The following is a 26,497-nucleotide window of genomic DNA, read 5'->3' on the forward strand; positions in this document are numbered from 1 at the left end:
ACAGATACATAATAATTTATTTGCGAAATTCACAAACTATAAATAAGAAATAAATAAAATAAATAACAATTATAAGAAGGCATATTTCTTTTGTAAGATAAAAGACATAAACTAATTTCTAATTTTGACAATAAAAGACTCAGAAATGTCGTTTACAATGATTCAAGAAGACAAAAAGCAAACAGATGTAGGAAAGATCTAATGTATTTACAGGGAATATATAAATAAAATATTACTGAAACTAATTTACCACATAAAACTATGTTTCAAATAACGTAGAATTTGTTTCAAATATCGCATAATTTGCTTCAAATAACATAAACTATGTTTATATGTACTTCTCAAATTAAGCAATATTTGCATCATTTTATTTCAAATTTTGATGAAACTTTTGCATGTTTTTTACAGCAATATTAAGCCGAAATGGGAAAATCAAGAACATAAGTAAGGAGTAAGTTACATATCTTTGCATAACTGTACAAATCTAAAATGTCAATAGGTTATTTATCTTAATTTAGGATTTTTTCCCTCAAAATTTTTCATTTTCCACAAACGAGTTTTGAAGATAAGGTAAAGAACACGGTTTCTTTATAAGGTAAAATAACAAGTAAAATTACGTATTGCATGAAATAAAAACAATTCTCAACATCCATGAACAATAAAAAGGTATATTTGTTTTGCAAATCCAGTGAAATGTGACCCCAATGCAAAATGTATGGTTTGTCAAACGTCAGACAAAGAACAACAGATCTAAAACGTCCAATATAAATTGAAAGTAAGTGAAATAGGGTTAAATGTACACAGGAAGTCAAGAATTGAATTCAGGTTCCAGAGTGTGGATCGAGAGCTCTTTACCGATTCAAACTGTTGACTTTTCATTTCCAACAGCGGGTAATTCTCTTTCCATTACAGGTTGCCTAGTTATGCTGTATATGCGTATAAAAGTTGCAAGTACCATCGTGGGTTTGCTTTTGCAGCAGAATTGTCGTTAAAATGATAGCTCTGGATTTTTAGCACGAGGAGAATAATTACTAAAGTTCTTATCTAAAAACCATTTACGTTTGTGTGGTTCTAATATAACTCAATATGAATATTCTCATTACTTTTAAAGTTTTATTATTTCGATATAAGAGAAACAGAAAATAAATTTTATTAAATTTTAAATTTTAATAATTAAATAAATGCCGAAAATGCTGTAAAATAGAATTTTATCTGGCATTTAGAATTTAGAATGTCTGGGCAGACCATTTTGCGGCCCGGTGCAATCTCTGCGGGTCCTAAATCCTGCTGCCCGGTTCTTCCCTAAATTCTATAAATCTAGTCTAAAAATCCTTAAATCCAAAAATATTGACGGCCCTAAATACTGCCGCTCCGGGCGACCGCGCCGGTTGTGCCGGCTTTGGCACCTATATTATTTTCATACTAAAGCATTTTCGAATACTACTGTTATGCACAGGTTCTATAATAATAAGAAAACGTTAACGAGGTATACACTATCATATTACCTATTTCACAAGGCTAATAAATTTTCCATTATTGTTATTAAAAGCAGTTTAACTTCTTCGCTCTCAATATTTAAATCCCACTCTGAAGAACGGAATTCAGTTTTCGAAAAATCTGCGATTCTTACAAATGTCGATGACATAACCTTTTCTCACTCACTTCTTTCAAGAGAGGGTTTCAATATTTGCCAGCTTCTGATAGCATCTTGACGTCTGCTGGATCTTGGTTTTCTGTCCCTGGTTCGTTTGTCTTAACTATTGCACGGAAACCATGAGCATCGGCAATGTAATCCACTTGACGGTAAATCCCATAACCATCCGTATAGCCGTACGACCCACGTTTGTTGCCGTAATCATCGCCTTGTTCTTTGCGGCTCTGGGTGGCTCCATTTTCGTCCTTCAGCTCATACCCAAAGATGTACGGTTGCGGCTTGTCGTCCTGAAAAAGAAATTATGAATGCAATTATTGTTCAAAAGAATGGATTCTTCACAGTGTTTTAGAACTGAAGAGAAAGTACTCATATTTATTGATTAACCGAAACACTTTCGAATTCCTTTCTTAGAAGCATATTCTAGCTTATGTATTGGATTTGTCTTATGTTCAAGGTAAATTGACTTTAATGACAATCTCGAAGACACGGCTTGCATATGCAGTCGAAGACAATGTAGTACCCCCTTTCCCCAGTGGTTATTGCAGTCGCCGTAGAAGCTGCAGTTATTAACACAGTGGCGATTGGAAGATGAAAAATATTTTCTTGCGGACAGTAGAAAAAATTTCTTTGAAATCGTTGAGTTTGGTGGTTAAACTTGAAAGGGAAATTTATTATCCTCCTTCGAGTGGCAACACATTTCTTTTAAATCGCTGGGATTAAATTGGAAACATAAATATCTTACAACTTTGACGAATTCATGGCAGCAGACTGTTTTTAAATTGCTGATTTTTAATCAAATTTCATTAAGATACTAACGGTGAGATAATAGTTAATTAAATAATGGTTTCTAACTAACTAAAAGAATACAAATGAAAATTAAGCATCACAACAAGCTTTATCAAGCAACATAATAAAGATAATAATATAATAAAAAGTTGAAAATTCTTTGACCTTTTTCTAGGATCATCCGAAAATTTTTAATGTATCCATGTTTCTGAATTATATCTAAAAGAATTCATGAAATAAATAACAATGAATATTAAAGAAATAATTTTATAAAGTAATGTAAAATAACTTTGCAAAGCCATTAAAAATTTTAATATGATATCGCAATGTCATTCAAGAATGCCATTAAAAACTAAGATCAATAGTTTTTTAAGAAAACCATTAAGATATAATCTGCTAATTGTAAACAAATCATACTAAGAAAGAATTAAACAGTAAAGGAACTAGAATTTTCGAAATTAGAGGCCAGAGAAACAACTCAGCAAATTAAAAAAGTAGTTTGGTAAACCGATAAGATACCATGAAATGTTTTATTTAAAAAAAATCTGAAAGGGATTAGATTTTAACGATTACTCAAAAGGGCTCTTTTAAAGTTTAGTATGGTTTATCAACAGCGAATATCTATAGAGGGGTCTCTGGAGGAATAACGAAACAGTTTATGGTATATTAGACGAATACGCATTTAGACTAACATGTATATGTTTTTAATTAGATATATCATGAATTAAATGCATTTTTATTTAAAGCAATCCGCTTGAAAAGTAAAAAATTAATATTTTAAAGAAATGCAATGTTTTTTTAAATAGTTTAATTTGTTAATTAATAGCAGAAAAAATTAAATTATGAAAGAATAATGTTTTACATTTTTTCCTAATGGCAATAGACTCAAATAAATAAAAAAAAAAAAAAAAAAAAAAAAAAAGCAAAATCGTGTTTTCAGACTAATAGTCGTTTTAGGCTAAAAATGCGAGATAAGCTAGAATTAATTAAAATAAATTTACATGATCTACTGCGTGCTTTCTTAACAGCTTTTATATTCGAAATTTAGGAAATTGTGCTAAAATTGGTTAGTAATAAAAATCTGATAATCTGAGAGATTAAACTTAAATTATGCTAGAAGGAGTTCTTATCCAATCAATTATCAGAATAGAAACAAACTTTATGTGACCCTTTTTCTCCTACCCATTTTGTATACATTTTTCTGTTTACTTCACATAATGCTATGAGCATTACGTTGCACTATTTCCATCGAATTAGATGAATAATGGCAGATAACGAACAAAATAATTGCGAAAAATTTTCTATCGATAAATAAAATCATGAAAAAAGAACCATTCAGAAGGAAATATGTCGAAATGCTTTCTTGTGCAGCAATTATTTTGAGTGCCAACTAACTACGTAGCCCACTTTTGTCACGCAAGTCAATTTCTTCTTATTAGTCTAGCCATTCTTATAGCTAGTTTCGTGCCATAGCTGTCGTCACGTGACACGCTAGTCAAAAACTGCTTCTTTTACAAGTTAACGATGAGAACATTTTTGATGAGCAATTGTTTAAAAGTTTGGTTTCGTCGTTTTGCAGTGAGATTAAAAAGCCTACGTGCTTCATTATCTCCTTGAAAGTCTAATTCACTTTTTACTATGCTTAATAATGTATTCTGAAGATATGTATGACAACTGTCATTTTTTAATTTTAGAAAATGATTAAAAGTGTTAAAGAACATGATTGAATTAATATTTTATCAGCGGTTACAGAATCTGTTTTTGAATTAAAAAAAAAAGAAGCAACGGGAACATAATAATTAAAAAACTTGGTTTAGAATATGAGAATGATATTACCAAGAAAAGAAAATTAATTCCATAGCAATGCTGGTTGTGATTTATTAAATTGAATTTAAATGCTTACTAGAATTATTTTTATTATAGTAGTTATCATTACTAGAGATATCATTATCAGTGACTGGCAACTGTTGCCTTCTTGTTTGCTTCACTTAATATACAATTAATTAGCTATAGATTTAATTAAATCTGAAAAATTTATTTTAATTAACACATCATTTTTATTTTAAGTCTTTCCTATGTGTTCTATTCCTTTAGTATAGAATTACCAGAATACAATTTAGTAGACTGAGTTTAAATCGGGTAAGTATTTTTATTTTAGAGAGACAAAGAGAGCTGTAGCAACTCTCCATAAAGCGAGTTTATTCCTTAAAGCATTTTTATAATTAAGAATACATTTCTACAAGCACTGGCTGAAACGTAAAGGAAGGATATGTATTTTTAGGGATGTTGGGCTCGTCACTTCATATGCAATAACTATGAACTTCCTTTTTGTTTTCAATGTTTTAGCCAACCTGCGGCCAAGAATCACTGAACACCAGTAGTCCAACTCGGGCTCAAATCCCGTTGAATGGACTAGCTGCATGGAGATTTTTATAGTTTTCCTCAAAGTGTAATTTAAATATGAACCAGTTTTACCTTTGAAAGTTCTCCATGAAGGTATTGCTTCTCTTTGGTAGGTAGCTATAGCATGCTTCTGTTAGAAGTTAGTATAAAGTTCTATCAGAATGCTTTAAACAGAAAAAGAAAGGAATTTTTTTAAACCTATTGTTGATTTGCTTCACTTTCCCATTAGTTTAACGATAGAACTAAGTATGTTTAGGAAATCCAGAAAGTGAAGTTCAGTGAATTTTATTATGCCTTTCAATCTAATCTAAAAACTTTTGTTAAATGATAATTACTTTTTATAAACAAAACGCAAATTCAGAATAGCATTAACAACCTTGTATTTAGCGTACATATATTAAACATTCAATCGATTTAGAGGGCAGCTAAAGGTCCCTCCTCATCAAAAGAACGAAATTACTAGAAAGGGGAAAAAAGTAGAAAAATAAAACATTGGCAAAGGAGTCTCAGAAACACGTGGTTGTTATCAGCACTGCGCGTGTCGTAACCGGATTTTGAATCAGAGTTACACTGGCTGCCTACTTTTACTGAGCCAGGTTATCTAATCAAACATATAAACACATAGACGAAAACGCAAAAAAATCAGCGAAGTCAAAAAATAGAGAGCGAGGGGCAACTGCACCTTCATGCACCAAGTCTGAACCTCGAATCTCTTCTATTCTAAAACTCAAATTACTTTTTAAAAACTGCTAACAGTTGAATTCTTCCATTTAGCGAAAATAAGCTACGGAAAGACAATAATCAACGGAAGTGATAAAGTTAGGGATAAGTAAAAATGTAAATAATTAAAGCTTGTTATGCTTCATTCCAGTTAATTTTTACAATAATTTGAAGATATAATAAAATATGAACTGAATTTATCGATAGATTTTTTTTAAAAATGACTATCTTAATTTAGGCTATCGTAATTTAATTCTATTCATAGGAAAACATTATAATTGCAAAATTTAAAGCATTTTAGCATCGTAAGGAATTTTCTCTTTCCTTAGTATGTGCTTTCGTGAAGTAACTAGAAGCACGTCTCGCTAGAAATGTGAGCCCCGCAGTTAGAACCCCGGCGAGGTCATCGCTAATTTTTCCTGTTTCTTGTTTTGAGACAGTTAATGAATATACATCATAATCACTACAATTAAAAAACATTAGAAGTATTTTAAAATAATCTAATTTTTTGTAATTAAAACTTTATAAATATTTTAATTTTCAGTGATTTTTAAAATACAAAAATAATACTTACATACGAGTTAGAGTTATATGCGTTGTCATGGATTTCTTTGCTAGCTGGAGCTGATGGAATAAATTTTTCTGGCGCTGCAGCATATCTAATTTCTGGCGCATTTCCTAATGCAGAGCCATAATCTGGGTTACTTTTTGGAACTAACTTCCTTGGTTGATAATCATGGGCTAAGCCATATGATGAAGGTGAAATTTCCGATGCGTATTGCACACCAAGTTCTGGAGCTGGAGCATAAACGGGACGAGGAGCGTTATGGCCTCCTGTTAAGGCTCGCTTCGGAGCTGGGCTCTCTCCGTTGGCAAGTGAATTGCTGAGATACTTGGGTGTTCGTCTAACAGGTCTATTACTGCTTCGAATAGCTTCAGTGGTCTTTAGAAGAGCTTTTGGAGCTGAAGTTGCTTGCTTGGGGATTACGTACGGAAGCTTATTATTCGATGACAACTTCTCCCCTGTTATCGCGGATCCTGGAATGAGTTTCTTGGTACCAAACTTTGGTATTCTAGTAACTGGACGCGTTCTTCCCGGTTGTGTAGGCTTTGCAGGTACAACTTTCTCTGTGTAAACGGGAATATCGTCATCATCTTCTGGAGGGACAGGATTGCATACCACCGCAGTGGCTAGCACAAACAAAAGTAATATCTGCAAAAGAAAAAAAAAAAAAAAAAAAGAAGCAGGATTATATCTAGAGGATTTCTATATTCACGTAGCAAATTTTAAAGAGTAGCAAATCACACCAAAAAAATGAATTAAAAAAACTGAACTCATTTTAGAAGAAATGCTTTAACAGCGACTATCAGTTTTAATATAAACTTCAAAATGTGCGCATATTGCTTGTCATAGATTTTTGAAAACACCAGACATGAAATCCAGCAATGATAAAACAATGATCGTAGTGGCTAAGCAGTAGATCCATTTAGGTCATTGCCCACCAGCGGCCGAGCGGTAAAGTCGCTGAAAACTGGTAGTTCGGTCCGAGGTTCGAATCCCACGAACGGGCTGGCTGCATGAGTGTTTTCGTGGTTTTCCTCATGTGTAACGTGTATACGAGCCAGTTTCCCTTAGAAAGTCCTCCACGAAGGCATTCCTCCTCTTAGGCGAGATAGCCCTCGAGGCTTTGCCGTAATTAAATAACCTAACCTAACCATTTAGGTCAATCTAATACTATCCCTCATGATATCTCATAGTTTTTGAAACGTCCCTCAATGAAAGCGATTTTTATCCAATCCCTCATGGTATTATTTTGGCCAATCCATCAGTCAATAGCGTTGAAGTAATTAGACGCCGACATGGCGCCCCAACGTGTTGAAGCCTCAGCATGAGATGTCTATTTTCACCCCCTTGCAGTAATTCTGCAAAAACCTCGTCTAAAAATTGTGATATAAGGTGTTATGGGTTTTGTATGTCGAGCCATTTAATCGAATTAACCACCAACTAGTTGCTCAATAATTAAACCTTTCATTAACTAAGGCAAATGCTCATAAGTAAAACATCTACAGGCGGGAAACCCTGATAAAACACAGTGACCGAATAGCAAAATGGGTTTGAATGTCTTATGAACACATAGAAATTAATTTCACCTGCTATAAAAATGAGATAGGCTTTTAACAAAAATGTTATTTTCAATGTCATTAATGATTCTGGGTATAACTGTAATCTGGAAAGATGTTAAAAATAACGACATTAATGAATCCATTTATCTGGCAGGGAATAATATATCAGATGGAGAAAATTAGTTCTTTAAATTTTCGAACTAATATTGCGAAAAAAAGTTTAATTATATAATTTATTGTTTTCGTTTTTTTCTGTACCTAGGTCCCAGTCATCAAGCGTTAATTGACTTTTCTACTTATTTTTAGAACACTAACAACTAGTAAAAATGAACTGCATCAATGTCATTATAAGCTCAGTTATAAAAAAATGTCATCTATTTGTAGCTAATCGATGTTCGATTGGACAACAATGGTAAAAATTAGAAAGATGTGCAGAAATATGGCCTTTTGTCACAAAAAGTAACAGACTGGTAGCGCCTGGAAATAACGTACGATAGAGCACAAGTTGCAGTTAACTTGATGCCAGATTATATCGTTAAATGGCTATTAAAACCTTATCTCAGAATAAAGTGCATTTGGGGAAATAGAAGCAACAAGGTAACATCTTGGCAATATAGTACACGGTACGCATTCAGATGTGCAGACTATAGTAAATTTAATTTAACAACATCTGTTGCATAGCAAAGTATGCTGAGAAGTTATTAATGTCCTGAAAACGAAATCTGCAAGGAACTGACGAGAACTTGCAACATATGAAGAAGAAAATCAGCAAGATTGTCGGAACGAAATTTCGGCTGTTTCTAAGAATTTTTGGAAGATATCTTCCTATTGATAATTTCCGAAAGAAGAAAGCTAGAAGAAATCCAAATATACAGGTAATATCTCACTAATTAAGATTAAATATGTGCAAAACTCCATATAAGCAAACAGTACCAAAAGAAAGAAAATAAAAAACTAAGCTTGGTTTATTCTAGACATTTGCGAACATGCTGGGGAGGAAGCCTGATGTATCTTGAATTTTTTAAAATTTGTTGACATTTTACAACCGCAGTTAAGTAGAAGACATTTTCAGATATCAACTAGTGAACCTAGATAGAGATATTTGAATCTTCCTTTCTAAGCCAAAGATAATTGCACCACCAAGAGGATTGGATTGGATTGGATTATTTAATTATGGCAAAGTACACGAGGGTTGTCTGCCTAAAGGGAGGGATGCCTTCGTGGAGGACTTTCTAAAGGGAACTGGCTCGTATACACGTTACACATGGGGAAAACCACGAAAACGCCCATGCAGCTAGCCTGTTCGCGAGATTCGAACCTCGGACCGAACTACCAGTGTTCAGCGTCTTTACCGCTCGGCTGCTGGTGGGCACACCACCAAAAGGATCCTTGAGGTACCAACGGTAAATGGTAGGAATGATCCATGTAGTCAGTCTTCTTGCCAACACCTTTTAATGTCATGCATCAGGAAAAGTCAAGTAACATCTTGACGAACGTCGATTGTCTTAGTGAACACCTACCCACCTTCGGCAAACTATTTGTTGTACTGGTTGAAACGCGTAAATGTTTTAAAGAAGAATCAAAAATCTTTGTCTGTCAGGCGTCGTTATAATTAGTTTATTTCGGTCAAATGTCATTTTGTCCGCACGAAAGTATTCAAAACCAAAAGCATCTTTTTCAGATTTTAATATCGCCTTTAAATGTTTACAGAAACATTTCGTTAAATCTATGATTCAGGTGTGATAATAATTTAGCACTAATTTTTTATATTGGCTTCACACGTGTCTGATTATGCAGACTTCTTCCGCGAAAAACAAAATGGCGTTGAGAAACAATATAGTTTTCTAAATATGCCAGCAGGAAGCAATCACACATTCTAAAACATTCGTGAAATCCGTTTCTATATTATTGTTGACTTCTTTTAACTCGAAGAATCAACTGTGCTGAAAATTTAGAGTGAATCAGAATAGGAAGAGTACAACGAGAAGTATAGACAATAGAAAGTGATCATAATACGGAAGATGAGGATTATATTCCCAAGCTGGGCGTGTTCACTTTCCCTAACACGAAATATAAAATCTTAGTTTAAAAATATACAGCTAAATCACATTAATTAAGATTAAATTACTGAAAAGGTAGAAGGGAGTCTTAAATTCTGAAAAGTGAAACTTCAAGTTACAGAAATTTAATAACTACGGAAAAAACACGTTTCAAAAATGTAAGTCTACAACAAAGCAGTACGCTTGTTCTTAAAAGCTAGTAAAACATATATTTTGTAAATTAGTAGAATACCCACAACCGTTACTAATTCTGTACTCAATAATGATTACATAAATGATGGTTAAAGTCAAGATTTGTACCCCAAATTAAAATGAATTTTAAAAGGAACTGCTGTTCAGTATTTGCTAAGAAGTTACATAAAAATTTTAAAAGGAATTTTGAAATGCTTTAAGTAAATTCTGCATCTCTAAAAAATAAATAAATAAATAAAATAAAATAAAATAAAAAGCTTAAAGTTTTCAGATTTTATATTACGGCCAAAGGGGCGTTTCTTTAACGTTTTGTGTCTTATCTTTATTTATTAAATATCATGTGCTTCGCATATAAACCATAAAATTCATTTAAACAGCAATATCACATATTAAAAAAAAAACGTGTCTTTAGAATTTCCGATATAGAGTCTCGCGCGCTGGAGATAAATATGTACCTTTTTTCGTACCGTTTTCTCACGTACAGTGTTGCCGTTTCTCGCTTTGAAATCATTGAGTTTCTTAATCAAAAACTCATAAATGCTTTACAAAATATGAAACAGATAATAAAACAAATTCCAAATATGGCCTTTCAGATACCCATATTCGGGTGGAGACGTACGTTATTCAAAATTTAATGACTCTAGGTACGATTGTTTTATCACAGTGCGAGAAACATACATACATTTATGCAGATTCTTCATTATTTAATTTCTTTAAATATAATGCAGGGCTCTAATATTTGGTGGCAACAATTTAAAAAAAATATTCGCAGTTTATAGTGAATCCACGCAAAATGCCAAAACGACATTAATAGTGCTTCTGGTTAAATTGGCCATTTGGGCTTAAAAAAAAGACAATTCTATATCTCTCGTTCTACTGGACCGATTGACAAAATTCAAATTGCGTTTTTTACTTCTCGAAAGCGCGACTTGCGATATATATGAGATTTATATATAGCAATTGTTCTAACGCAGGTATTTTGACACAAAATCGGACTTTTCTGAAATAACATACCGATTTTTTCCCATATTTTGATTTGACTACTCAAATTATGCCTAAATTTTAAATTTTGTAAAATGAGGGAAGAAATTTAAAAATTTATCTTGGCGCACTTTTTTCAACTTGCTTCAAGAATAATTCATTTGTGGAACTCTTAGTTTGTAGTAACCTATTTTTCTTTCCTTTTATTCATTGTGCATGAATTGAGTAAAAGGTGCATAGTTCATTCCTTCAAATAACTTTAACAAACGGCGTAATGCACATTTGGCATTATTATCGTACTTAGCACTTCGCTGAATTTCATAATGCTCCTATATATGAATTCACAAAAATCTTGGGAAAGTTTCAGTAAAAAAATCTAATTTTTTGCAGGTATGCCTAGAAATACATTTAAGTTAAGTTGATGGAGAAATTTCATTAACAGTTCAAAAATTGTTTCGAAAAATTTATAAAAATTGCTAAAAATAAATCAGAAAATATGTGCCCATTTTATTTGGGCTGAACCTAAATTTCGAATTGGGAAAGAAGGAATCAAGTAAGTTTAATAAAAAAACAAAGATATTATTGAATAAATACCAAATTCAATTAACCTTGAAGAGCTAAAATTTTGAAAGTTGATTGTTTAAAATGTACTTGCGCGATTTTTACAAAACTTGGCACTTTGGCATAACTTGAATGGTAGAAACGAAATATGGAAAGAAAATAGGTATGTCATTTCAGAAAAAGTCAAATTTTGAGTCTAAATACTTAAGTTACATCAGTGTTATATAAAAGGTCTAATATATATCCTAAGTCGCACTTCCGAGACATGAATAACGCAAGTTAAATTTCATCAATCGGTCCAGTATAACAGGAGGGATTGAACTGTTCCATTTTTTTTGTGCATGAGGTACATTTAGTCATTAAAATACAATTAGTTACAAATTGTTACTTTGCATATAGCACTTTGATTTAATTAAATGATTACGCCTCAGATTGGGAAATATACCATGTTATGAGTTTTGCAGGAAACATAATGAAATAATTGAAATCTTTTGTGTGGAATTCCACACAGAATATTCATACAGTAATTTTTCTTAATCTGAGCATCATATCGGAAGCAAGAAAGGAAAGTTGAATAATGGAAATACATGTTTAAAGGAACAAGTATTGCTAACAGCATCGCTATAATTATACCTCACGGGTTCTGCTCTAGCTTAAGTAGACTAGAATTATAAGCAATTATAAAGAAAACACGCGCAGGTTTCTTTTTGTTTTTGTTTTCTGTTTCTAAGATATATAGCTTTTGTAATTAGTTTCCCAAGGGATGCATGCAAATGATCTACTTAAACCTGAAAAGGAAATTAAAGACAAAATTCTCATTAATTACAATCCAAGAAGTTAGGTAGAGCTCTCTTATCAAAATTACGATCACTGATAAATTGTCAGTCAGTCTGTCTTGTTCACGAAAAAAAAAGGAAATATTGGTAACAATCATAATAATGTCAATGAAAAAATCTAAACGAAAAATTCCGAAAAATCTAAACGCGTAAACTAACGAAAAAAATTTTAATGTAAAAAAATTAAAAGGTTGCATTTGTGGTCCCATGTTATATTAACTTATACCAGTGCGATCCTTCTACCCAAATATGAAAGAAGGGCTTTCTGAAACATTTTAATATTACAATACTAGGTGTAAAATTATATGTCTGAAAATGTTTAAAAACATATTGTTATTTTCTTAATACTTCAAATATTATGAATAAATAACTTTAAAACTTAGTTAAATATTTATGTAAAGGAATTTGTTTTTTTAAAAGTAACGTCAGTTATCTTGAATTACCAAAACAACACCTTGCAAAAAGTTGTATACTATTTAGTTAAGTAAATATTAATTTACTTGGAAAAATAAGAAATAAATCAATATTTATGACATCAACAGAAATGTTTAAATTAAAGAAAATGAAGTTCATTAATGAATAATTTAATTAATTAGCATCTACAGCAGTTCGTAGATAGTTGACTTCTTCTCATGTTCTTTTTTATCTTTTTAAATTTCTCATATTCTTGCTTATCTTTTTGAAGTCTATTAGCTTCTGTATACCGATGAATAATTGAAAGTTACTGAAATAAGACATCGAAAGTGGATTATAAAGTATCATTTAAGTTCCTAGCCCGTTATTTTGTGTTAATTTTCTTTCCTATAAGCCTCGTTTCCTTTTCCATGCCAGAATGTCAATTTCCACGTGCGATATTCAAATTAGGTAGTGGAAAAAAAGTATTTAAAGAAAATATTTGGTTATTCTTGCTATTAGGCTTGTTTGTGCTGACTTTGGTCACATCCAGCTTGCACGCCAGTTATACTGTGAAGCCGTTTGGCTATACTTTAACTTCATTAGCTTTAGTTCATCCATTATCTTTGATTTAGAGTAAAAGCTGTTGGCTTCTGTAAGCATGAATTGGTGCCGTATGTTACGTTTTATTTGAATTACTAGTGAGTACTTTACCCTCTATTCCTGTCTTTGTGATATTCATAAGACAGAGTGAAAACCCACCAGTTCGTCTTTTAGAGTTCTTATTTAATTGTATGCTACTTAAGAAGACCAGATCTTAAAAGATTAATAAAAAATTATTACATCTGATGTACAGAACTATTAAACTTTTACTTTTGATATTATTTAAATATATGTTAGAACTAGTTTAATGCGATTAAATAATTAAAAAAATTATAATTATTAGTTAAGCTAATAATAATTAGTTAGAAAGATTATCAGAAAAATGCAGTTTTATTTAATTGCTACTATTAAACAAGTTTATTTTCGTTCACAAGGAAATATCTGTAAATTATTGCAAAAAGCATCATTATCCCCTTTCTCCCTAGTAAACGAAAGTAAATCTTTCGAAAATAATGAAATGTTGTTTCCTCTTAGCTTGAACTATAAAATATATGAAGTAAAATATGTGTAATTTATCAATTAATAAACTCATTAAATCTAGTTATAACAACTTATTCCCTTTCTGTCTAATATAAGGTTTTCATAACCATTATTTCTGTATCAGCAGGTAAATATTCTCCTAACTAAGCAGTTTGGCTGCTGTTTTCTTCTTTTTAGCATCTTAACTTTCAAACCGACGGACATTCCTACGAATTTTGTATTCGATTACGTTAATTTTTAGCGCAAAAATTGTTTGCCTTAAGTCCTTATGAGAAGACATTTATTTTTAGAATTTTTAAACACATGCTTGATATAACAATTAAGAAGCATATATTTATTTTTAATAGTTAATAGTTTATTAATTGTTAAAAATGAAGGAAATAAATTTTCTTGATTATTTGATAAATGAAGGGTTATCATTAAACTTCTGTATTATGCACTTGCAAATCCAGAGGAACAAAGGCAGAAATGTCCACAGAAGTTTCAGGTCCAGGACTGACTGTCTACCTCAGAAAGCATAAAATCGGATATTCCATAGGGCTCAATGTTTGAGTCCTTGACTTGAGTTTAACTATATATGAATGATATTTCAAATCGTAACGGAGCAACGTACTTATATCATGCTGTCCTGACAAAGCCCATGAGTCTGTTACTGGTTTAGCTTATTATGACAAAGTGCACTAGGGCTATCTGGTTAAGGGGAGGGATGCCTTTCTTGGGGAAGCTGGCTCGTATACACGTTACGCACGGAGAAAACCATGAAAACACCCATGCAGCAAGTCCATTTGTCTAAACCCGAACCCAAGTCAGAACTACCAGTGTTCATCTACTTTACCGCTCGCCCGCTCATGAGTTTGGTATACACTGGCATGAAATTAAAAGATGCTGTAATTACCACATCGCCATGGTTTGAACATTTAAAAATCAAAGTCAATACCTTAAAAAGCATTTTTGTTCTTCGCATAAAATATTTCACATGCTAGTATTGACGTTATTAACTTAAATAACACAATAGTTTCTAAAGACGTAAAGATAAAACATCTCAATTTCATTCACGATGAAATGTGAGCTTTGAAAAACTCATTCTATTTGTACAGGAGATAAGGTTCTTAAAGGTCTTATATGAACCTGCATTTTAATTTATAGGAATTATCAACCAGGCATTGAAACTAAGACAATTATCCACAGGTAGATTGTAGGGATTTATATTCATTTTTTAACTAACAAGTTAAGTTTAATTTTAAGTTTTCCTATAAGCCTTCATTCTCCTAATTCTCAATGCCAAAATATTTAGATTTGGTAGCGCGCGTGAAGGAATGCAAATTCTACCTCGAGGAGAAAAAGTTTAAATACCGAGTTTTAGAAGGAAAGTTACGGAGAGTTAGGCTATTGCCGTCACCTCTGTTGCGTGAGTTCTACTTCCACAGTTATTGCTGGTTTACGTGGCATAACAACATTTACTTTGCTGCCTCTAGTTTTGACGCGGTTTTAAGTAACAGGGGTTTTCTGAGCCCTGTAACGTGATTCCTACTACATCTGAATATCTTCGATTTTTTCTTTTAGTTCTTGTGATTTGAGTTACCTCCCAAGTGAGGCGTAGTGTGTTAGCGTCAAGTCGACGCAGTGTGAATTTTAAAGAGTTTAATAAACGGTACTTTTAACCTTTCTCCTGAGTAGTTCCTACACTAATTTACTACAATTACACGAATTACTAGTTGTCACGTAGAAGATAAACAAGTGGTTTTTCACAAAATGATTTCAGCAGTTTGGTTCGATGACTCGCAGTTTGGTTCAATGACAATTAAGCAATGACTAAGGCCTTAAGCGTTTTAAAGGTCCAAAACGATTTGAATTTTGATTATTCTGAAATTAATAATAAATTCATGTGCTGTGAATTAATTCAACGTTCTGTCATACTTTAGAATACATTTTGGTGAACCAGATAAACACATCTTCCTTTATTTTTTATTATTAGAAATACTCAAGATATAATAAACGTGCGCGGCTTGAAGGCATGTTCATATGGTAAGAGATGATAATTCAGAAACCATAAATTTTATAATTAAAGAACCATAAATTTTATAATTTGCGGGATTTTATGTTCTAAATAATCTATTCTTCCGAAAACTTTCATTCTATTTGTAAAGGAGATAAGGCCATAAAAGCTCTTATATGTAGTTATTCTATAATTTGTAAAAATTAATTATCTACCAGGCATTAGAACTAAGAGAATTATCCATCGTCAGATGATTCCAGCAATTTGTACGATGACTCACACTCTACAGTGGAATAGTTATAGATAGGCAAGATTATGCAATGCCTAAGTCCGTAAGCGTTTTAAACGCCCAGATCTTATTGATTTTTGAAAATTCGGAAAGCAATAATAAATCCATGTGTAGCGAATTCATTTAATGTGCTGATCATAATTTAGAATTGGTGAATCCGATAGATACTACCTTCCTTTTATTCTTTGTTAATAAACGCTACTCTAGATATATCGAAGACGTATCATATGCATGAGTGCGATTTTAAGACATCTTCATATTGCAAGAGATACTGTACATTTTAAAATCAAAGAAACATTTCCCGGATTTCATGTTATAAAAGACCGTTCTTCAGAAGGATTGAAAGAACTCTCATTCTCAATTTCTTCAACGAAAAAGGAATTTCAATTAAAATGCGTTGTGGACAAGAATATGGACCACGCTTATGTTAAGAGCGGTCCATATTCTTGTCCACAACGCATTTCTAATGGTATATAACAATATATAATGGCCTGCAGCAAAAGATTAAAAACTGTTCAACCAAATGCAGCATATGTACACTGGTAGTCTCACAACTTAAACATCGTTATTAATGACGCTGTAAGTGATTGTAAAGAAATTAAAAGAAATTTTTTGATATATTACAAATATATTTATTCTGTTGATTACAGATAAAAAAGGAAAATAGTAAAATTTTGAATTTATTATTACTTTTAAAGTACATTTATGCATAAATGTTTATTAATGATGTTATATCCATTAAGATAGTTTCTGTGGTTTGGCTGTCAATAAATTTTGTTTATTATCAAAATAGTCTTGAATGACTTAAAACATTAAATAAAGCTCAATTATTTTATTGAAATGAATTTTCAGTTCATAATTTATCTATGCTAATAAGGTATTTAGTATAGAAGTGTATATATATATATATATATATATATGCGTATATATATATATGTGTGTGTGTGTGTGTGTGCGCGCGTGTATATATATATATAGAGAGAGAGAGTATGTGTGTGTGCATTATTACATTTTTATTTATATATACATATTTAATTTTTTTAGAAAAAAATTTTATTTATTATTTTTTATACTATGTTGGGTTGCTTCTGTTTTACATGTTTTTTTTGGACTCGGTCCACATAAATTAAAATTTATTATTAGATTTTAAAGCTTTTTGGCTCGTTTACGATTTTGATGTTATATGTATATATATTTTTTTGAAGAAGTTTTTAACCTGGCCTGGTTTCAAATTTACGCATATTTTAATTTTTTTCATGTATTGCTTATATTTGCTTATATTCATATGCTTTGTGTTTTGGACTCGGTCTGCTGAAAATAATATTTTTTCAAATCTGTTTATGTTTTTGATGCTATAATTTTACAATTTTTTCACACTGTTTACTTTGGTCTGTAGGGGGTTAGACTAATAAAGAAATAGACTACTTTTATTTTTTTCTTTTATAATTTCAAGTGTTAAACTTAAATCTGTGTATTTATTGGTTTAGAAACCGGCTGATTTATTTACGCTTTCATTCTATCAACCGTCTCATGAAGATACAGTGAAATATGTAAATTTTTTATTTCGTTTTTAGTTTTGACAAATTTGGCATAAAGTTTATTCCAAATTGAATATGGGATGAATTTTAAGCGTGTTTTGTCTTAATTTATTTTCCATTATCTATCTATCTATATATATATAAAAGCCATAAAATATGAAAAAGAATTACTAATAAATTGCAAACTTAATTGGCAATAACCCTTTTGATTCCTGATTTTATTTGTCTACGACCTCCCTTCAAAGAATTTGTACTGCGTCACTTACATAATTCTTTCATCTGTAATGATCCGCAATGCTATGAGCTCTTATTTAATCACCATTTAAAATTGAAACAGATTGATCCGAGCTTATAAATATCCAGGATATTAATACGCAGTGGCTTTTCTCCTTTCCATCGCCTAACTAGCATCTGTTTTCTGTTTGGCAGCTTTCATCTATTATTAAAAACATGATTTCCATGTATAAAACTGCGGGGTGCTTATAGCACATATAGTGTTGTATAAATTAAGAAAATATGTCTTATTATATTAATCGCCAAGAAATAAAGCTATGCTGTGATTATCCAGTTATTTGCGTTTTTCTAAAATTTTCTTTAAGTACGAAGCAAACTGCATGTCTACCCCATTTATCACCACTCTCGTTATGACTGAAAAGTTAATTGGTAGCTTCTCACATCCATAACTATATCATCATCATCATCATTCCTAGCTACGCTTCTCATCTGAAGATTCCAAAACGAACTGCTAAAAGTTATCCTAAAATGTTCCTTAATTTATAAGAATACTGTTTTCGATCAAAATTCACTACGAGATTCTCGCTGGTAGCAGATTTGACACGAATTGCGAGAAGCTCAAATTATAACTGAACAACTATTTAAATGGCTATTAAACGGTTAGCGCAAAATTAATTTGGGCCAGATTTTTAAAATTAAATGCAAAATTAATTTGGGCCAGAGTTTTTATTAAAACAGAAACATTAAATTGGAAAAAATATTGCAACTCTTGTTCATGTAATATGTATGATATGTAAATAAAATGGAAATCGAAATGATCCTGAATTGTAAATCGTCAGTTTTATCAAAATGCAAACTAGCGGAAAAATAATACATGCATTTCGCTTCTTGTTTTGATGCAAATGTTTTTTTGATTAATGAAAATTAATCTTAAACTTTTTTTCGTTAGTCAGAAACAGCTATTAGTTTATTTTTAATTAAAATGAAAAATACGTTGCTCTCTAAATAGTGCTACATAATTTTATTATTATTTTAGTTATTGCAGGTTTTAGTTTTAATGTAGACGACAGTATGTAGATAGAATTAAAAGTTAAACCTGTAGTTTGAATTACGTAATGTATGACTTTACGAAATATTTTATTTGATGCCAGTGTCATAAATATTTATGAAATAAACTTTCTTTCACATAAAGCCCTACATTCTATTTGCAAATAACCAACAAGTCGCTGAATGAAAAGCTGAGGTGCAACTGCAAAGATAAATGGTATTTTTTCAGTGTTGATGGGAAACATCTAACACGGCATGATCGTTTATCTTACTCAGACAGGATTTTAGTAACTTTCAGGTGCTCTTAGAAAAAGTTGGAAAAATAAGTCCCCGAAGTTAAACTTTCGATAACTAATAATTAGATTTTAGATCAAGAATTTTGAAATGTAAAACTAGCCATTAATTTTTGTTTTGGGAGGTGCAGAATGTAAAGCAAAATTTTTTGAAAAAAAAATGGGGTTGAAGGCTTTTTCAAAATACAGCTATTATTCTAGCAAGTAATAATTTTCCATGAAGAAGTTTAATATTTGCCAATTACATTTATCTGTAACAGGCATTTAACAAATTGTATAAAAATATACAAGTTACACAAAACAGTTGCTTTATTTTAATTTATTCATTCATAAGTTGGAAGCTCTTGAAATGTCATATCTGTACCTTTTGGGAGTACATTTTTATTTCGTAACTGCTATTCACGTTTAAACGTTTACTATTTATTACCAATGGTCTTGAAACGTTTTTGAGCTGGAGAACTTCTAAAACTGCAAACATCTTGTAGAACCCATAAAACTACATATATATATATACATACACACACACACACACACACACACACATATATATATATATATATATGTAAGAAAAATAAAGATTATGTAAAAGATTAAATTAGAGAAAATTAATTCCCTTTTGTATTCTAAAAATAGTAACCTCTATTTGCACTGCGTCATTTTGAGAAAAGTCTATGTCATATGACTCTTACATAATTCTGACGATGTAAATTAAACCAAAACAGCCATTAGTAATTTTACAGCAATATTAACCATCCAATTAAAATGCATCGAGAACCAAAACTAACTCAGTCTAAATTAAGATTTCATTTTGAACGCAACACATTTGCCGCTCTGGCTTAGCTGGACTGATGTCTGTCTGCTGCTGCTTTCTTGCCACAAAGCTATCAAAAATGTAAACTTTTTCAAACAGGCACAATTAATGTGCCAACTTGATTGTGGCAACAACATGTTTACTGAAATAAAAGTTAAATTAAATATACCTTGACTGCCAAATTTTCCTTGTAAATAGGCGTTTCAGCACTCTACGGCATCAAAATTCTCGCTATTCATTGTGGATACAACCACATGCGTTCTACTACAGAATCTATTACATATATATATAAAAGATAAAAATATTTAACTCCGAATTATGCTTAAATTAGCAATAGCCCCTTAATTCCCCTTTTAATGAAGACACTTTAACATTTCTATTCTAAAATTAGCAATAGCTTTTCCGAAAATGGTAAATTTCGCTTACTAAGCATTTTTCAAAGTATACATAAGCAATCGTAAATAATATCATAAAGTAAACAAAAAATTCAAACTTAAATTATTTTCTGTCTGAAATGGAATATTTGGTAGCTGCAAGATATTTTTGTAGGTTACACTTTAAGTCAAATATATTGTATTAATATATTTAGTCAAATATATGTATTAAATTTTCAGACTAACGTTTATTTGACGTTTTGACATGTTTAATTAATCACACTGTAAGGTATTTCTCTCACTTTCTTAGCATGTCTTCGTAGAGTGTAGTGGTCAGCACGCTCGGCGCGTATTCGAGAGGCCCGTGGTTCCAGATCCGGCGAAGGCGTTGTTCATTTTTCGTGTCTCCTTTTTCCAAATAATAACCTAATGTCTGTACAGTAGCGCTCGAACTAAAAGGTGGTGAATGATGATTCTTTACCACCAGGATTTGGCGATTGGATCCCCTAAGACACCAGTCGCCCTTTCAAAGGGGGAATATATAAGGTATTTCTCCCGCCTTCTTAGCATACCTTCGTGGTGTAGTGGTCAAAACGCTCGACGCGTATTTGAGTCCCGGCGAGGGCATTGCTCATTTTCATCACTCCTGCTTCGAAATTATCTAATGTCTCTACAACACAATAATTTTATTCAATTCAAACTGAAAGAAATTATGAAAGCATTCTTAACTTTTCAGAGAAATTTTTCCGAGTGACACAACTTGTCTCTTTCTCTTATTTATTGAATTTTTCTGCTACGCATAAATAAAAATGCGTATGTTTGTATGTAATAATCTTAAACATCTTTTATTCTTTACTTTTGCTGAGGAAAAGTAAAATCATACATCTGGCAACAACGCGTTAAAAAGTGCATTGCGAATCAAAACTTTTCTTTCTTCTACTTAAAATGCATTTTCATGCAAATATTAATTACAGGCATTTAATTTTCTTTTTTGTGTTAATTTTGAACTACATCGCGAAAATCTAACAACAGATTTGTTAGCATAATGCATATATAATGAATGTTGGAGAAATTCAAATTAATATCAAGACTTCACCTTTTTTAATTAAAAGAGAAGCACGCATATAAAATTTAAAATAGACAAAAATGCGACAATAATTTGGGGTAGGGTTTGAAGAAACTCTACCAATTTCGAGGGTGACGTGACGTAGGTTTGTTATAATAGACACAGTCTTATTGAAAATCTAAGCCAAATAAAAGTTGTTTTTTTTCTGCAATTTTTAAATTCAGATTACATGTTGATAACATATATTATACGATCTTTAAAGTTTTTTAAATGTTAAAAAATGAAAGAAAAACAAATATTTTTCTTTAAATTCCAAAAAGAATTTTCTGTGATAACTTTAAATTATTTATATCACACTTTTTTATGCAATTTAATGAACCATATTAAATGTTACACAAGAAGAAATGCTAAGTAGATGATTAACTAATATTTGTTAAATTAACATTAATAGCATTTGCTATGTAAAACCTACAGAATTTAAATTTTGAAACTAATGCTTTAAGATACAATTTAACAAAAATCTATTAAATATCACAGGAGATAAAAATAAATTTGAGATATTACATATATCACACAGAGATTATTATGGTTTATTATATTATATTATTATACTGTTAGGGATTATTATAGTTTATTTCTAAAATTTATTAAATTACAGGTAAGGAAGAAATTTACTTTTTGTAGTCAATAGAAATTTATAAATTTTTGAAAGTAATGCTATGCATCGTAATATAAAAATTCATGGAACATTACATAATAAATAAGTTAAAAAAGAAATATAATTATTAACTAATATTGTATAAATTAACCAATATTAGACACCAATCATTATTTCTAATATAACTTTAAGTGAGCGCATTAAATTAAATTTATTATTCAAGATCAATAGGATACTTTAAACTCTTAAAGTAAGATTCTAAAATGAAATTTATTATTTTTTGTTATATTTACCACTTTTTCTGATACTACGTAAAACATTTCACTAATCTGGAAAAGCCGATCACACAGTTAACTTCTAATATTGCACAGATGACAATTATCCTAAGTGCTAATTCTTCTATTAAAATAAGCACAAATTCCACGTGGTTGGCCCATCCGTAAGTCCCAAATATAAAATAAAATACACTCGGATGCTAAAAGAGAAATCTTCGGGTGATTCATTTATCCACAACGCGCTGTAGGTGTAATTCGGTGATTGATTCATTTATCACCGAAAGACCAGAAAACGACTCCAACTCACCTTTGCAAGCATGTCTATGATTTGGGAGGAGACGGAATGTTATGATAAACGCCGAGAACTTTTATAACCCCGCTTGGCCTACATTTTGACTAAATAGGCCGCTTTCTCTCTAAAACACGAGCGTCATTAAAGAACTCCCGAAGACTTACAGTAGTTTTTCCCTTTGCGAACATTTTCTGTAAATTTAATGAGGTAGGTGATTTTGCAAGATTTCTTTTGTGTCTGTTCAGAGGGATGATGGAGGAAATTGGATTCGCCGTTTTTTGAAAGTTTTGGCGCAATCTGACGTAGGAAGAGAATTCGTGACTAATAATCGACCCACAGAGGATATAATGCACCGGGTGATTAGAATGCTTTATGATATAATATTTTTTTTTAGGAATGGGATATAGAAACCTTGAATCCTACAAAGCTTGAAAAACATTCGAAATTTCGAAACACGAATATTCGCGCTTTCTCTCTCATTCGAATCTTCGAATCCCAATTGTTAAACGTTTTAACTGAAAACTTTAAAAATATTAGTTTGACAGGCGTTCGGCAGAAGCGAAACAAACAGAGTTGCGTCTGTGCAATTTCACTGGGTTGGATTCTTGGTAATATTTTGTGGCAGCTGTGATTTCGTGGCAACATTCTCTTAATTTCATGGAAAAAATGAAGCCTCCCACGTTTAGTGTTTATCTATGATAACCCTGTTACTCGAAAGAATTATAATGAAACATTTTTAGAAGATGAAGCTCAACGTTCATGAGTTTTAAATTATGTGTTTTCCTTTGCTAAATTTGATTTCTTCCTCGTGACAAATATTGACCACTTGGAAAAGAAAAAAATAGGTATGAATTATTTTAATGAGCCCAGTTATTTGGATTACCTAAAATAGTTAATGATTTTGATTAGATATAACATGAAAGAAATGCATTTTTATTTAAATCGATTGGATTAAAAAGGTCAAAAATATTATTAGAAATTCCGTTTGTTTATTTTAATCGCATAATTTGTTAATCAATTGTTTGTTCGTTCAAAATTCCAAAGTCGGACTTCGAAGAGCATGTTTTCGGTGTATTTGATGTATTTTAATTATGGCAAAGCACACTAGGGCTATCTGCCTAAGGTGAGGGATGCCTTCGTGGAGGACTTTCTAAGAGAAACTGGCTCGTATACACGTTACACATGGGGAAAACCAAGGGCAGCATGTTTTCGGATAAAAGACTGTGTGCGCTCAAAATCTAGTTGCCCTCGGCCCTGTCGTTTTGTCGGAATAATGTTAATAAATACATAAATACGATACAGGGAATATATATATATAGATGCTTCAGGATCTAGTAAATTCTAGAAATTGTATTTTAAAGTTATTTTTTTCATTTAGCACAGAATTAAAAAATTTGCTTTGATTAAACATTTTTGATCTTAAATAATTTACTTCTTTTTTATTATTACTGTATGAAACGTCTGAGAGATTCCAGAGCTTTTTAGGATTCGAATTCCTAAAAATGTTCAAATCATCCCATTTTATTTTATGCCTAATATTTGAAGCCAACGTTCAAACTGTAAAAAACAGCCACACTATTTCTTTCATGGGGAAAATTCAGATTTCCAAATTTAGCATTGATATAAGTTACGTTTTTTGGAACAATAATTTTTGTTTTATACTTGCTTTGTTAAAAAAGATTTTACAAAAATACAAAATATCTGAATTCTTATATTAACATTTTTCATTATTTAACTGTTATTTCAAATATTATTGTCGAATACTAAAATATAAACCTAAAGTTTCAAGAATTTTTACTACGTGTTTCATTTACTAAATTTCATTTGTACAGAGGGCACACATTTTTAGAATGATTTCGGAACCATTTCGTTAATATTAAAAACATAAAGAGAATTTTTATAATGTTCCATCTGATAGCCTTTTTTCTGCACTAAAAGTCTGCATCATGATTTCAGTGACAAAAAGGATTTTCGCAAAAACTCCAGGGGCACCCATTCGTTTCTCACTACTTTCCAGAATTAAAAAATCGTGGGGGTTTGCGTTTAGAAATAGCTCTCTTCAAGAAACCACAGGGCCATAGGTGAAGAGCTGGAGGACTTCGCAGGAATATGTTGAATATATATATATATACAATAATTGTATGAGTCTTCATTTTTTTAAAGAATGCGCTGGTACTTTTCGAATCATAACTTGTTGCTTTGTCTTGATGAAGTTTCACTTTTTGAAAGTCATTGGGATAAAGCAGTGGGAATTCTTCTGCAAATATCAGACATAAAACTTTCTCTTGATACCCTATTGAGTTGATTTTAACATTTTCCGCCACCGGTTTTTGTTTTTAATTTCCCATTGTAACAGAATCCTGCGAAAATTACGAAGACCTTACGGAAACATTCTTTGCAGTAATGGAATCATGTTTACACATTTTGTTCCTTGTGTTTTCAATTATAAATAGACCTTTTCTTGTTTAAATCATTTATGTAGACCCAAGCTTCATCAAGGGTCACAATGTATTTCCACCATTTATCTACTGCTAAATAGTTTTCGTACAAGGATCTACAAATTGTTCTGCGTTGAGCCACAAGGCGTCGGCAATAGCTGGATAACATTATGTTTTTCAGCATTTTTAAATTGCAAATCTTGGTTTATTGTTTGATTTATTGTTGTTTATTGTTATTTAAAGACTGAAACTGATTTTTGCGTTGGTAGATTTTCTCCTTCTGCCTTTAGAAACATTAGAAACAGTAAGTACTTTTTCCGGGTTATTTATTTGGAGTTTTTGTTTCATAAAGTAGGCGGTTTTTACCTTTCCGATTAATAATGTTGCTTATTTTACACTTGGAAATTTTAATATCAGGCAGTTCACAACGTTTATATTTACCTTCGAAAAGCGCAGAAACATATTTTTCAATCCACATCTTGTTTACATGAAATATTTTGAAAGAAGAATAAATTTAAAAGTAGCAGACATAAATTGAGATCATTCTCATTTCGAATAATGAGTTGTTATCAGAAATTTTCATTCCAAAACATTTGCTTTCTTTTTTATTTTGTATCTAATTAGTTCTTAAAATGTGTAAACTCCCTCTGTATTACTACGTTCATCAATGTACTTTTTTAAAAACCTGTTCTTAGATTTGTTTTCAATTACACGTAAATTTAAATTTTTCACTTTAATTAAGGTTTTTTTTAGTTCTTCTCCTTATTATTACATCAATGATTACAGAGATTCGAGAATCTTTTAGCATACAAGTTTAAAATTTGCGCTAAAACCAAATATTTTTAATGAAAATTATTGCATGGAATTTTAATTTTCATATTTTTTTTAGAATTCTTGAATAAAGCAACGAGCTCGTTTTTCTCAGTATCTGAAATTTTTATTTTAGAACAGAATTTCTATAGAATTAATAATTGTTCTTTAACTTATTTTTGTTTGCATTTCAAGTCATTCTAGGTCTTTATTTTTTAGTTTTTCCGTTCTGTTACCGCTAGGAAAGCATCTATAGATATCTTATCATACTTTTTGAAATCAGTATACAGATAATTACTCTTTTCTTTATTCATAAAATATTAAAACACGATCATTAAGAAGTACATATATTTAAAATATTATCGTTAATATTTTAATTCTTATTACAAGACAACTGCTACAGTCTAACTACATTCCAATTAGCTAATAACATTCTATTGCCAAAGCAACGGAATCTTCAATATTACCCGGATACGGTTCGTAAATATCTAACAAAAATAGAGAGAAAGGAATTCGTTATAAA

The 26,497-nt window shown here is 31.1% G+C and overlaps 1 protein-coding gene across 2 annotated transcripts; it reads right to left on the reverse strand.

The window, feature by feature from the left end:
* On the reverse strand, window positions 1–22,884 carry LOC118192281 (uncharacterized). Of its 2 annotated transcripts, none has more exons than XM_035363207.2 (3): window positions 22,742–22,884; window positions 6,138–6,776; window positions 1–1,941 (listed from the first exon to the last, which is right to left on the reverse strand). In XM_035363207.2, the coding sequence occupies exons 1-3, from the start codon at window positions 22,751–22,753 to the stop codon at window positions 1,681–1,683; spliced, it is 912 nt and encodes a 303-aa protein (XP_035219098.1). In that variant the 5' UTR covers window positions 22,754–22,884; the 3' UTR covers window positions 1–1,680. The 2 variants fall into 2 exon arrangements, with proteins under 2 accessions (XP_035219098.1, XP_035219097.1); XM_035363206.2 differs by lacking the exon at window positions 22,742–22,884 and adding an exon at window positions 22,453–22,735.
* Window positions 22,885–26,497: the final 3,613 nt, after the last annotated feature.

This window comes from Stegodyphus dumicola, chromosome 1 (assembly GCF_044657685.1).
Source record: "Stegodyphus dumicola isolate Sdum_Otavi_A_Nest chromosome 1, ASM4465768v1".
NCBI classification, from domain to species: domain Eukaryota; kingdom Metazoa; phylum Arthropoda; class Arachnida; order Araneae; family Eresidae; genus Stegodyphus; species Stegodyphus dumicola.